This window comes from Populus trichocarpa, chromosome 7 (genome assembly GCF_000002775.5).
Source record: "Populus trichocarpa isolate Nisqually-1 chromosome 7, P.trichocarpa_v4.1, whole genome shotgun sequence".
Lineage (NCBI taxonomy): Eukaryota > Viridiplantae > Streptophyta > Magnoliopsida > Malpighiales > Salicaceae > Populus > Populus trichocarpa.
Window position 1 is genome coordinate 14,734,704 of NC_037291.2, and position 11,859 is coordinate 14,746,562.

General features: G+C 33.0%; 1 protein-coding gene across 1 annotated transcript; it reads right to left on the bottom strand.

Annotated features, from left to right (window-relative positions):
- Positions 1 to 8,649: 8,649 nt before the first annotated feature.
- LOC7469569 (homeobox-leucine zipper protein ATHB-52) lies at positions 8,650 to 9,391 on the bottom strand. Its single transcript, XM_002309732.3, has one exon. The coding sequence runs from the start codon at positions 9,343 to 9,345 to the stop codon at positions 8,806 to 8,808; it is 540 nt and encodes a 179-aa protein (XP_002309768.1). The 5' UTR covers positions 9,346 to 9,391; the 3' UTR covers positions 8,650 to 8,805.
- Between the last annotated feature and the right edge of the window lie 2,468 nt (positions 9,392 to 11,859).

Below are 11,859 nucleotides of genomic sequence, written 5' to 3' on the forward strand. Positions count from 1 at the left end.
GAGATTAGAGTGAAGCACATTACAATTTTCATATTGTCCCCACCATAGATATAGCTAGTTCTCTCTTTGTTATTTTTTCCATTTTTGATAGGATGATTTTCAAAGACTTTGATTTTATTTTATTTTTTAGCATTTCAACAAAAAAACTTATTCATTTAAAAAAAAATTATTTTGTCCCAAAATCAAATTGGAAAAAGTTAATGATCTATTTATTAGATGAATTTGTAATTTTATAATCAGATTGATCTCCATCAATGAAAGGTTACGTAAAATATTGTTGAAATAATTTGTAATTTAAATTAAAAGAATCTACCAATCCGATTGTAATTGTATTTATATTTTTAATATTTTTGAAAAAAATAATCTTGTTAATATATATTTTTTTATTGGTAATTTTTCGAGTGAGTATTTCCTCAATAAAAACTAATTAACCAATAGAGGGCCAAAACATCTTTTACTATAGATTAATTGATTAATGGATTACTATATTCTTAATCATTCGCTTAGCTTCCTTAATTGTGGTTCAAAAGAATTTAGGAGTACATGATAATGACATAAAAAAAGTCAAAAGAAAAGGGGGGAAAAGAGAGTTAAAGAGAAAAGAAAACATATTCTTACATCCCCCCTCTCTTTTGATTTTACTGACTTTATTACTAGATACGATAGAATGAACATGGCTTTCTGTGCCATTCATTCAAAATTATGAAATTTTTACAAAAAAAAAAAAAAAAAACAAATTAAAATAATTTCATTTTAAATTTTCAAACAGAATTTTAACCAAGTCAATTAAGTCGCATGTTAACTTATCAAGTTGATTGAGTCACACCGAATCAATTCTCACCTGATTTAATTTAAAATTTAATCTAAATTAAGATTAGATCAACAGGTAATGTTAAACAATCAGGTCAAACCAATTTTAAAAATATTGTACATACAAGTTATGCAAATTTGATGATCAAAGTATTTCTCAGCTCCAAATTTTAGCTCTTGATGCAACAAACAGCTAGGTTATATATGATTCAAAGATGGCAATATTTCACTTTATTTTTGACATTTTAACCATCTATTATATGTAAGATATGGAATATTTGAAGTTTGTGTTATAATTCTAGCCTTTTGTGCTAGCTATTGCCAAAAACATAATGGAGTTTTGTTTCTAGCCAGGCAAAAAAAAGGCTTGCAGTGGACCATATGAGATAAGGTTTGATTTCTGGCTTATTATGTAGCAAGCAAGAAAATTTGTATGGAGAAAATAATATTCTTCATATATGCTGACAATAATTTTGCCCCACCTCTCTGACAATTTTTTATTTTTTTCTAGATACGAAGGGGAAAAAATGTAGATCTTGTCTGTTTGAATTACAAACAGTTTTATATTTTGCTTTTCAAGTAAGAACTTGATCGACCTAACCCGAGTGACTTAAAAAAACAATTCAAAATTAACATGGTCAATTTAACAAATTAATTCATGACTATGTTAGCTTGGTTAAAATTGAGTTAATATTTTTAAAAAAATCAAAATAATATTATTTTAACTTATAAAAATTAAAATAATTTTGTTTAGTTAATTTAATTTAATATTTAATTCATGACTCGAGCCATAAACCAAAATGAATTTAATTATTATAATTTCAAGCATTAATTATTATTTTTTTAATTTTACAGGTTTCAAATTCTCATGGAACCAAAGGTACTGTACCCGGTGATTAATATTGTATACATTTCCATTACTATTGTTAAAAAAAATATTCAAATGGTTCTATAAGCAGCCTCAATTTTTGTATGTAACGCTAAGACTAATTATAACATATTTTTCATTACCTGGGATCGATCTATCTCTTACCTCAATTAATGTAAGGAAACAGAAAAGAAAAACACTGTCGATATATTCAATCTCAAAAAGGAAAGGTTATTGTCGAATTTCTCAAACGTTCTTCTTGTCTAAATTTTATTCTTCTGTTAAAAGTTTATAATTATTAGTGTAATTAGACAAAGTAAAAATAATTCTCATCCACCCTGTAGCTATGTACTTCCGTCGTGAGGAAGTTTTTTTTTTCACATGAATCGCGATCAAATTACACACACACAAATAAACCGTTTAATTAGAGAGATAAAATAAATATATAAAAATAAATATATTTTTAAAGTATTTTTACTTAAAAATATATTCAAATAATATTTTTATTATTAATTTTAAAAAATTATTTTTAATAACATCACATCAAATAATCTAAAATTTTAATTTTAAACAAAACAAATTGTTTTTAAGAAATATTGTTCCAAACGGGCTCCTAAATATAAGGCAATTGGGCTACACAACTCAAATTCTTGTACTAATACCATGATCCAATCTTGTTCATGACACTTTACACAGCCGAGGACCAACTACAATTTTCAAACTCCTATCAACTCTAAGCCCAACAAGAAGAACCAACTACCTTAACCTTAAGCTATAGTTATAGAACCTATCTGAAATCAATCCGAGACATGACTTGAATTATGAATCAAGAGAGTTGATTTTAATTATTATTTTTTTAAGTAAAATAATATTATTATGAAAGAAATAAATTAAAAAATAACAATTTTTGTTTTTGGAATAAGTCGATATATTAAAAGGGCTAACCAGAAGGTAGCCAACAACAAGATACACGAAAGAAAAGCATAAAAGAAAAGAAAAGAGAGTCACAAAAACAAAAAGCAAATACAAAAAGTACAGTTTGACACTTGGGTTTTGACCAAGTCAACGAATCAACCCAATTTTTTAATTAGATCAAACTAGATAAGCGGTCCCCGCTACGTTGCGGGTCGGGCCAAACTTTTTTTAACACTAAAAATGGATGTTTAGATGACAATAATTCAAGACAACCCGGATTAAATTAACTAAAACTGCAACCCGGGATATAAGATCAAAAGAACTCGAAAAAAAAATGAAAAGTTCAAGGCCTAATGTCAAAGATGAAAAAAAAACATCAAAAAATATAACGGCAAAGAAGAAAACCCGAGTCAACTCAAGGTAACTTGACAAACTAACAGCCCATTATATGAGATCGGGATAAAAAAGAATATCAAAAGGATGACCTAGTAAAAAAAACCAATGTTCAATAAAAAAAGGTTATAAAAACCCTGAGCCAACCCGCTCTTAGAATAACCAAACATAAATAAAAGTAAAAAAAATGACAAAGTTCAAGGGTTAATCATTTATTGCAAAATGATGAAATTGAAAAGAAAAAAAAAAGATCATAAAAAATAAAGGAAAAAAAGACCTGAGTTAGCTGGACACTCCGCTCTCGAAATAACGAAGCAGAAAGAGAAGCAAAAAATAACAAAGCTTAAAGGCAAATAATTTTATGTAAAATGATGAAATTGAAAAAAAAAATTAAAATCATAAAAAAAATGAGGAAAACAAATCAAGACAACCTGAGTTAACTCGACTAACCTGTAATTCACAACATGAGATTGGGATAAAAAAAAATTAAACTTTTAAAAGAAGGACCTAGCAACAAAAAACCAAAGTTAAATAAAAAAAATATTGAGTGAGAACATGCAAGCTAACCCTAGTTAACTTAATTAACACGCACCCGGGATAACCCAAAAAAAATGAAAAATGAAAAAAATCACATAGCTCAAGGGTTAATAATTTAACGTCAAAATATGAAATTGTAAGAAAAAAAAACTGAGAAAAAAATCTAAGGCAACTATGGTTAACTTGACTAACTTATTATACGAGATATGAGACCTTGATAATTCAACAACAAAAAAAAGAGCAACAAACAATGAAGTTAAGGTCTTAATAACCAAATGGCAAATTATGAATTTTTTTTAAAAAAAAATTAATTTTTTAAAAAGGACTGTCTTACTGGAAGGCAACCATAAAAAAAATAACAAAGTAAAATACTCAACCATAAAACAATTTAAAAACAAAACAATGCAGATCAAATATGGTATAAGAAAATAAAAAAAAGATAACTAGAGGCTAAATTGTAAAACAAAAAAAAACTAAGAAAATGATTAAAAAAAAGTTATTGTAAGAACAAAGACCAAAACCGGATAGAAAACCAAATGAAATTAAATCTTGAGGGACAAAATTAGAAAAAAAAGATAAATCAAGAAAAGATTAAGAATATAACAATCAAAAGAATAAGGACCAAAAATGAATTAAAAAAAAATGCAATAAAATAGAAAGGGATGAAATTGCAAGAAAAAAAATAATCAAGAAAAGTATAAAGTGCAGAAATAGAGCAATTAAAAGTAGAGGGACCAAACCGGTTGAGAAAATTAAATTAAATAAAATGTCCAGAAACAAAATTGAAAAAAATCCAAACTTCAAAAAGGTTCAAAGCTAAATACACAGTAATTAAAATAATAAAAACCAAAATTGATAAGATTACAAACCAGAAGATACAATTGTTTTTTTGAAAGTTCAAGCGTAATTATCTAGGGAATAGAGAGAGAAAAAAAAAAAAAACTTTCACCGCAGCGCAACCAAACATCCTCTGTAAGCACACGTCGAACCGCCAAAAAAAGAACGACACTTTGCTCCTAACACCGCAGCAGAAGCAGGATTTTGGTTGTTGTTCATGTTCTATTTTGCTTTCAATCAAATATTATTGCCAATGAATTCTGGTAAAGCTGGAGTTTTGTGTCTGTGGAAACACTTTCGTTGTTGGTAGAGTTATAATTACTGTTGTTATTGGAGAGTTTTCGGTCGAGGAACTGGATCATGTAATCTAGGCGTTTAGTGGAGGCTTCCAGGGAGGGATTGGGATTGTAAGCCGGGTTGGATCATGTAATCTACTCTCTTGAGTAGATTTTTGTGTTTATGGTTTGAGTGTGACTTTTATATGTTGAAATGGGTATGAACTCAGTAATGGTGAGCGGAGAAATTGAGGATTTTTGGAGTTACTTTGTTGCATTCTAATTTGAGGCTTGAAACTCTATATAGCTACTTTGTAAAGTTTGTTTCTTGGACTAAATGTTTTGATACTTTTGTGTAATTTGGATGTGTTGGGATAGAATAGCCTACATATTATTGTTGGTATGTCAATTGGAGGATTGAAAAATTATAAAGCTCACATTTTTTGTATTTATGGATTTATATGTGAAAGAGAGCTGGGAGACAGTGGATCATCTATCAATCCGGTTTCTTAATATTTGGGAGATTCAGCCTTCGATCTCTCTTTTTTTCTGACAATATTTAGGTTCGGACAATTATTGATTAGTTTCCCCGCCACAGATCATTGTGTAAAGCGAAGTGAGGTGTACTAATAATTGCATGATTGTACGAGGGTAGCACCGCACCCTATAGATCAGTTTGCAGGGGAAATGAATACTAAAACTTTCTAAGGGAGCGTTGCACTCTTAGTCAACTACTAGACCAGAATGTTGAGGAGAGCCTACTCCTAGATCTGAGTCTAATGTCTGGGGAGGATTATTGTGCTGAAGTTCTTTATTTGAACGTTCTGTGATTTGGCAAGTATTCAAGTGGACCATTCTTCAAAAATATGTTTGATCTCTAAGCACATTTACATATTGTTTACCCATAGTTTAGGAAGTCGGAGGTTCAGTTGCTCCATCTGAAGCGATTTTACTAATTGTTTTTCTCATCTCTCTTTGGAGTGTTTGGCTGCATAGCAAAGAAATTTAAAAGTTAGTGCCTAAGCAGCAGAATTATGATGCAAAATAGGTGCTGTAAGTTTAAAGAGAAAAAACAATGAGACTAACAGCCTATCTCTTCATCTTCAAAGTTCTCTCGTGATCGGGTTTGGTACTTATTAATTGGTGGCAGACCCTTTGAAACACTAGTTGTTACTTTACTGCTTTTATTCTTAAATCTTGAGGGGGGCTGCCTCTTGCTCTTGGGAGAAGCACTGCAGCCACGTGAAATTTGAGATTTCATGTGTCACTGGAGGCCCCTACCTCTTTATCACTCATATTTGTATCCATCTCTCTCTATTTCTCCCATTCATAATGGAGCATTGTATTTAGTCAATTCCTGATGTCAAGAGGGACTTTTGGTTCTCTATAGACACACCATCTACAGCTCAGTGTTTAACTGTTCTATTCTTTTCTTTTCTTTCCTTTTCTTTTTTTCGAAGAGAATAGGAATCAAGAACATGCATCCATATAATGCTTGAGTTTTTACCCTCATGTTTGCTTTAGTTTAGTAATGAGGACCAGTATGATTTAATCCTGCTTCGCAACGATTTTCAGACTGTTTAGTTCTTGGGACGTGTAAAATGTTTTGTGATTTTAGAATTTTATTGCTTAGTTTTTAGTTTGACTTCGTCCCTCTTTCATGATGGAAAAGGATTAAATTGTTACTTTCCTTTTGGCCTATTTCATATGACATCAATTATTGGGTTTTATTTTTTGGTGGCTTGAAACTTGAAAGTAGGGCTGTAATATGTGAACTTATTTGTTTCTTGAATTGAAAGTTTCGGTATTTTTTATTGAGGCTGTAAATGTTTTGTGTTTGGATTGTTGGTTTATGGAGGTGTAAGAAGTTGTGTTTATTGTAGACGATTTGTGTGTTAAAGCATGTTGCTTTTGTGGATTAACTTGCTCTAAGTTGGAAACAATGAGTTATCGATTCTGGGGTCGGGATAAACAACTCTCAAGTGGTGAATATAAGCTTGTTATAGTTCAAGCTTGATCTGAGAGGGAAAGAATGATTTATTAATTCCCTGGCCGGGGTAAAACTCTTAAAGGTCATTTCGACAACCTTGTACGTGCAGATGCTCACGCACATATGCATATACCTGTTTGTGTGCTTGTGCATGAGCAAGCATGCCTGTCATGTGAATTTGCAGTTCGCAGTTAGCATCAGATTCTTTCGTTACTGTACAGGATGTTCACTCCATGTGTTCTGGATTGATTAGAATGTACCTGGTGGGTACTTTGGTCTTGAAAGTTAGGATTTTAGACTTGGCACTCTAGAAGCACAACTAAGACAAATTTAATTTATGGAGAATTAGGAGCATTAATAGCAAGATGACATCTTCTGCCCCACAGTCTATTTAATGCGAGAAAATGTTGTAAATGATGAACAACCCAAATGGACGATCTGTGTTCATCGTTGGGAATGTTAGAATAATTCAGAGTATTTTTTTTCTTCACGTGAAAACCTAGTAGACTTATCTGACTATTATTAGTATTGAATTCTTCATATTGGCGATTGTTTTGCTACTTGAGCTAGCAATATCTTGAAAGCTTGAACTTCTAATCTAACACGAGAATTGTGTTCCCACAAGTAACGCCCACCACTATGGACCAGATTATATTATTTGATTGGCAGTGTTTTATGGATGGTCATTGCTAATTAATTTGAGATTCTTGCTTGTATTTTATTATTCAGTACTACAGTAGGTGATATCAACCAGTCTTTTCAAGATCCTTTCGTGTCTGGGAATCAGGATATGTGTTGCTTTCTGCTAAGGGTTCTTGCCTTTGGTCTGGTATGATCCTTTTCCTGAACAACACGCAGCACCTTCAAATCTTGAGCTTCTAATATAACAGGAGAATTGTGTGTCTGCACATAATGCCAAAAGCTGTTACAATATTTTCTCTGCGTCGCTTATTGATGGTCATTGCTAGTTGATCTGTGATTTCTGCATGTATAAATTATTTTGTGGTGGAATAGGATAATTTAGCATTAACCTGATGTTTTCAACGAGTCTTGTCAAGTCCCCTTCTTGTCTGATGATTGGGATATGTTCTTGTTTTTTAGTTCAGGGTTCATGCTCTGGTCACTTTTTAACTTTCAATGAATAATAGCACGAAATAGGAGTGAGTGTTTGTCATCTGTAATCTTTTTCTTCCTCGGAAGTGGGCCTCTACTTCTCCTTCAAATTTAGAATTCTGAGTAATTTTTTCTAGTTATTTTTGTTCGATACTTGTGTGTTCCTCTACACCTTATTAGAAGTTTGAGTTGGACTGGCCTTATTTAGGTCAGTTTACGACTTGCTTGAGCTGAATCTTGCTACAGATTTTTGTTTGTCAAGCTTGCCTTTGATTGGTGACGTTACTTAATTTCTTACTCAAATTGCAGAACAATTTGCTGCAGCCTGAAGCAAGTGCACTACTTATGTCAAACTGATTGGACTTTGTTATGTCTCTATGCAAGTGCTGAAGGAAGAAATTAAACATGCGGGACCCTATTTGACTCAGACAGTTAGGCATTATGGACACCTCCAGTTGGCCAAGTTTTTCAATTCAAGATTCCAGGCCATCAGAATGTGAAGTGCATGCATATACCCAAATCCTGTCATGAAGGAAATAAGCCCGGCCACTAATCATGAAAGAAATAGGTGTTTATATATATATATATATATATATATATATATATATATATATATATATATATATAATCAGTTGAAGAGAATAGGTATTTCAACCTGTACTTTCAGTTGAACTTGAAGATTTTGTCTTGCGCTGCAATCTGTGATGTGTTTGAAATCTTGTGCTTGCATTCTTAGTTCTGTAAAATTACAAAATTCCCACTTGGTCTCATCCGAATTGCCAGTCTGCATCCCTCAGGAAAAAAAAAGTGTTCTTGCTTAATTCTCTGCTTTGTTTGCTTTTTGGCATGTCACTGGAGTAAAAATTGCATGGTTGGGAATCAAATTGTACTTGCTAGTGGAACAACTCATATTTTCTTACTGGTAATCTACTTGTCTTAAGCTTCAACATTGAATAAAATTTCTTGGCTTGACCATGAAATACAAACAACCTAATTTTAGCAGGAAGAACTTCAAAAGTTCTAAATTCTACTGTCATCATTTGTTTCATGATTGAGTATCCTCTGATTCAGCTAAGAGGCCATAACTGAGTGCCAGAGCCTGTCAAACAAGTATATAGCTCTTCTACAGGAAAGATTTCATCATTTCCAGCATCTCTCCAATTACAGATCATGTTTCCTGGAGAGGTTGAGTTTGCCTGCTCATCGCTATATCCTGAAACAGAAGCGAGAGCTGAAGCAGATGTGGTTGATCCAAAAAGTATCATTTGCTGAACCTTGTTCAGCTCATATTTAAGCGTGCTAACTTGCTTCTCGAGCCTGGTGTTTTCTGTCATTACATTACCTAGCTCTAGCTGGACATTCTTGTAGTCATGCTCAATGGCATTATTTTTGTTTCTGGCTCTTCTATTTTGATACCATATTTCAACTTGTCTTGATGTCAGGCCTAGTTGGCTGGCAAGCTCGATCTTGTGTTCTGCTTTCAGCGTCTGGTTGGCATTGAAACTTGTTTCCAGGAGCCTAAGTTGGTCTCTAGCAAGCCTTTTCTTTCTGGGTTTCAGAGCATGGTTGCCATGGCTCTGAGATTGGTGGTGTAAATGGGAATTCATGTCTTTAGGTGTTTCTGGACAGTGTAGCTTAAGAAAGGTATGTCACAAGAGGCTATGTGGATAGGAAGGACAATCTGAGTCCCTTTTATAGGCTTCTTGGGGTTGGGGACAGTGCTTCTTGTACATTTAAGGTGTTGGTCCCACAAGTGCAAGTTCTGATTGGCATTCTGCTCAGAGGGTCAAGTTTGATGGGCCAAAAAGATGGCTGCTCCTGCTCTTGTGCTCTTGTGGGGAATGGTGTTTTTCAAACAGTAGAATATCACTTTCTTTAGCGATTAGCGTTAAAAAAATTAAAAAAAAATTGGCGAAATTACATGGGAGTAAAGTTTTTTTTTTGGCGAAATAAGATTGCTTCACTTTATTATACTTCATAAACATGATATTTATCAAGTATTATTATTTTTAAATATATGACAATATAGTTATCGCATTTTAAAAATGTGATATGACTAAATTATATTTTTTTTTCAAACAGTATTATTCTATTAAATATTTATATTTCCTGTGCTAATTTTAAAAAAATCCAATCTCTTTATTCAGCAGATCAATAGGAACTGCAACTGCTAGACAAAGAGATTGTTCTCTTGACTGGTCTATGATAGCCTCGCTAGTATTGATCTATCAAAACTTTCTTCTTGAATAACTCTGCATTTAATAAAATCCTGATAGACTTAATAATAGTCATCATGTATGATATGAGTTCATATTTCTTACAATTTCTAGAAAATGATCTCTTCAATGGTCCGTGGAACAGCTTCTTTGAACAAGTGATGGGGACAAAACATCCCGTTTCACTTGACAACACATAGAGGGCTCTGTCTACAGCTTCATCACAAATTAGGAGTCTGGACTTAAGAGTATCTCTTCACTCCAACTTATTTTATAGGGTTAATGGCCAGCTCTCTACATTTTATTACAAAAAAGAAGAGGAAATGCCATGCAGTAATAGCCACTATCTAGCTAACAAAGGGTTGTCCTAGCCGTGAGTCACAGTCACCTTGTCCAACTTTCCAAAGAGTCTGGGTCTCTGCATCCTATAGCCTATTATCCTGAGTTTCGGTTCAACATAAGTTCGGGAAAAAAATCACCAAGAAAATGAATTATTTTTGGATATGGAAAATAAGCTAATGTTGATTATGAACTGGAAAATAATTTTTATTTTTATATTATCCTTTTTTTAGTGATAAGATTAGTATAATCTAATATCTTTTCTATAACATAATTCTAGATAATATCTTCAAGATTTTCTTAACTTTGAGTCCTACCTCTATATCAGTTTTCTGCTTCGAGGGTCTTATGCTTTTCATGCTGATACGCTATGTAGTTTTCTGAGGCTCTGGCAGATGCCAACTATTTCTCTAAACTATGATCCACCTGCGGAACATTTTCATGCGTCTCAGCTTACATCTAGAGTTGTTGTGTCCAGTTTCCAGGGTCCTACACTCCATCATGCCAAGAAGCTGATTGATGAAGCCTTACCTTGAAATGCTGCTCGATTGAAAAGAAGATTCAAGTGCTTCATGAGCAGTTAGAAACCAGTGAGAAATTCAAAACTGAATTCCAAAATTAATGAAGATGCTATAAATGACTTGAATAAGGTCTCTGAATATTACAAGAGCTGTATAACTGATCTGGGGAGGAAATGCTGCTCATTGGAGGGGAGTTATTCTAGTTCACTTGGAATGCTGGATTCTGCAGAGCAGGAATCTTGGAATGGAAACGAAAATATGAAGAGACATGGAATAAGGAAAAGAGTTGAAGAACGGGTTAATGACGTGGCCTGAAACAAGATTAATTAGGATTGAAAGGAAAATCAAGAAAGGTGTTGAACGAAAAAGGCTTGAGGAAAAAACCCTAGACGTCGTAGAAAATCTACAAAAGAAGAGAAGAGAAGAAATCATAATACTTTGGTTGTAGAAACAGTAGTCTAGCTGTGTGTGGCTGCTAGTTTTATACATATTTGCTATCTGTGTATGAATTTTCATTGGATACGAGCTGTGTTGTAATTGTTGCACTACATAACAGAAACAATCTGCTCTCTGATCTTAACTTTTCATTAAATCCAATTCATATTCACACACAACTAGCATCCTGTAAAACTACAGAAGACGAAAGAGAGAAGAAGCCAAGGATTACAGACACTTGTCCTAAGAATAGGAAAATGCTAAGGCTTAGCATGAGAGCATAAATCAGGCACTTTGAATTTGGACTTGAAGGTCTGTGTGTATAACCTTCTGTAATTTGCTGATTACTATCATATAGTAGCCTTTAATTTCAAGAAGCTTGCAGAAAACAGTTCTATGTCTTTTCACATGTATTTTGGATGCTTCATCTGCTTATGCAGGCTGCTCAAGAAGAGATGGAGATATGATTTGGAATCATCAGCTCTGAGGATTAAAGTCAAGGACGTGGCTTATAAGTAGGAATCTGTCAAATCTGCTGCTCGAGCATTGGAGAGGAAGGCTGAGATACTGATACAGGACAGAACCCAATTGAAGCAGAAGTACCTCACTG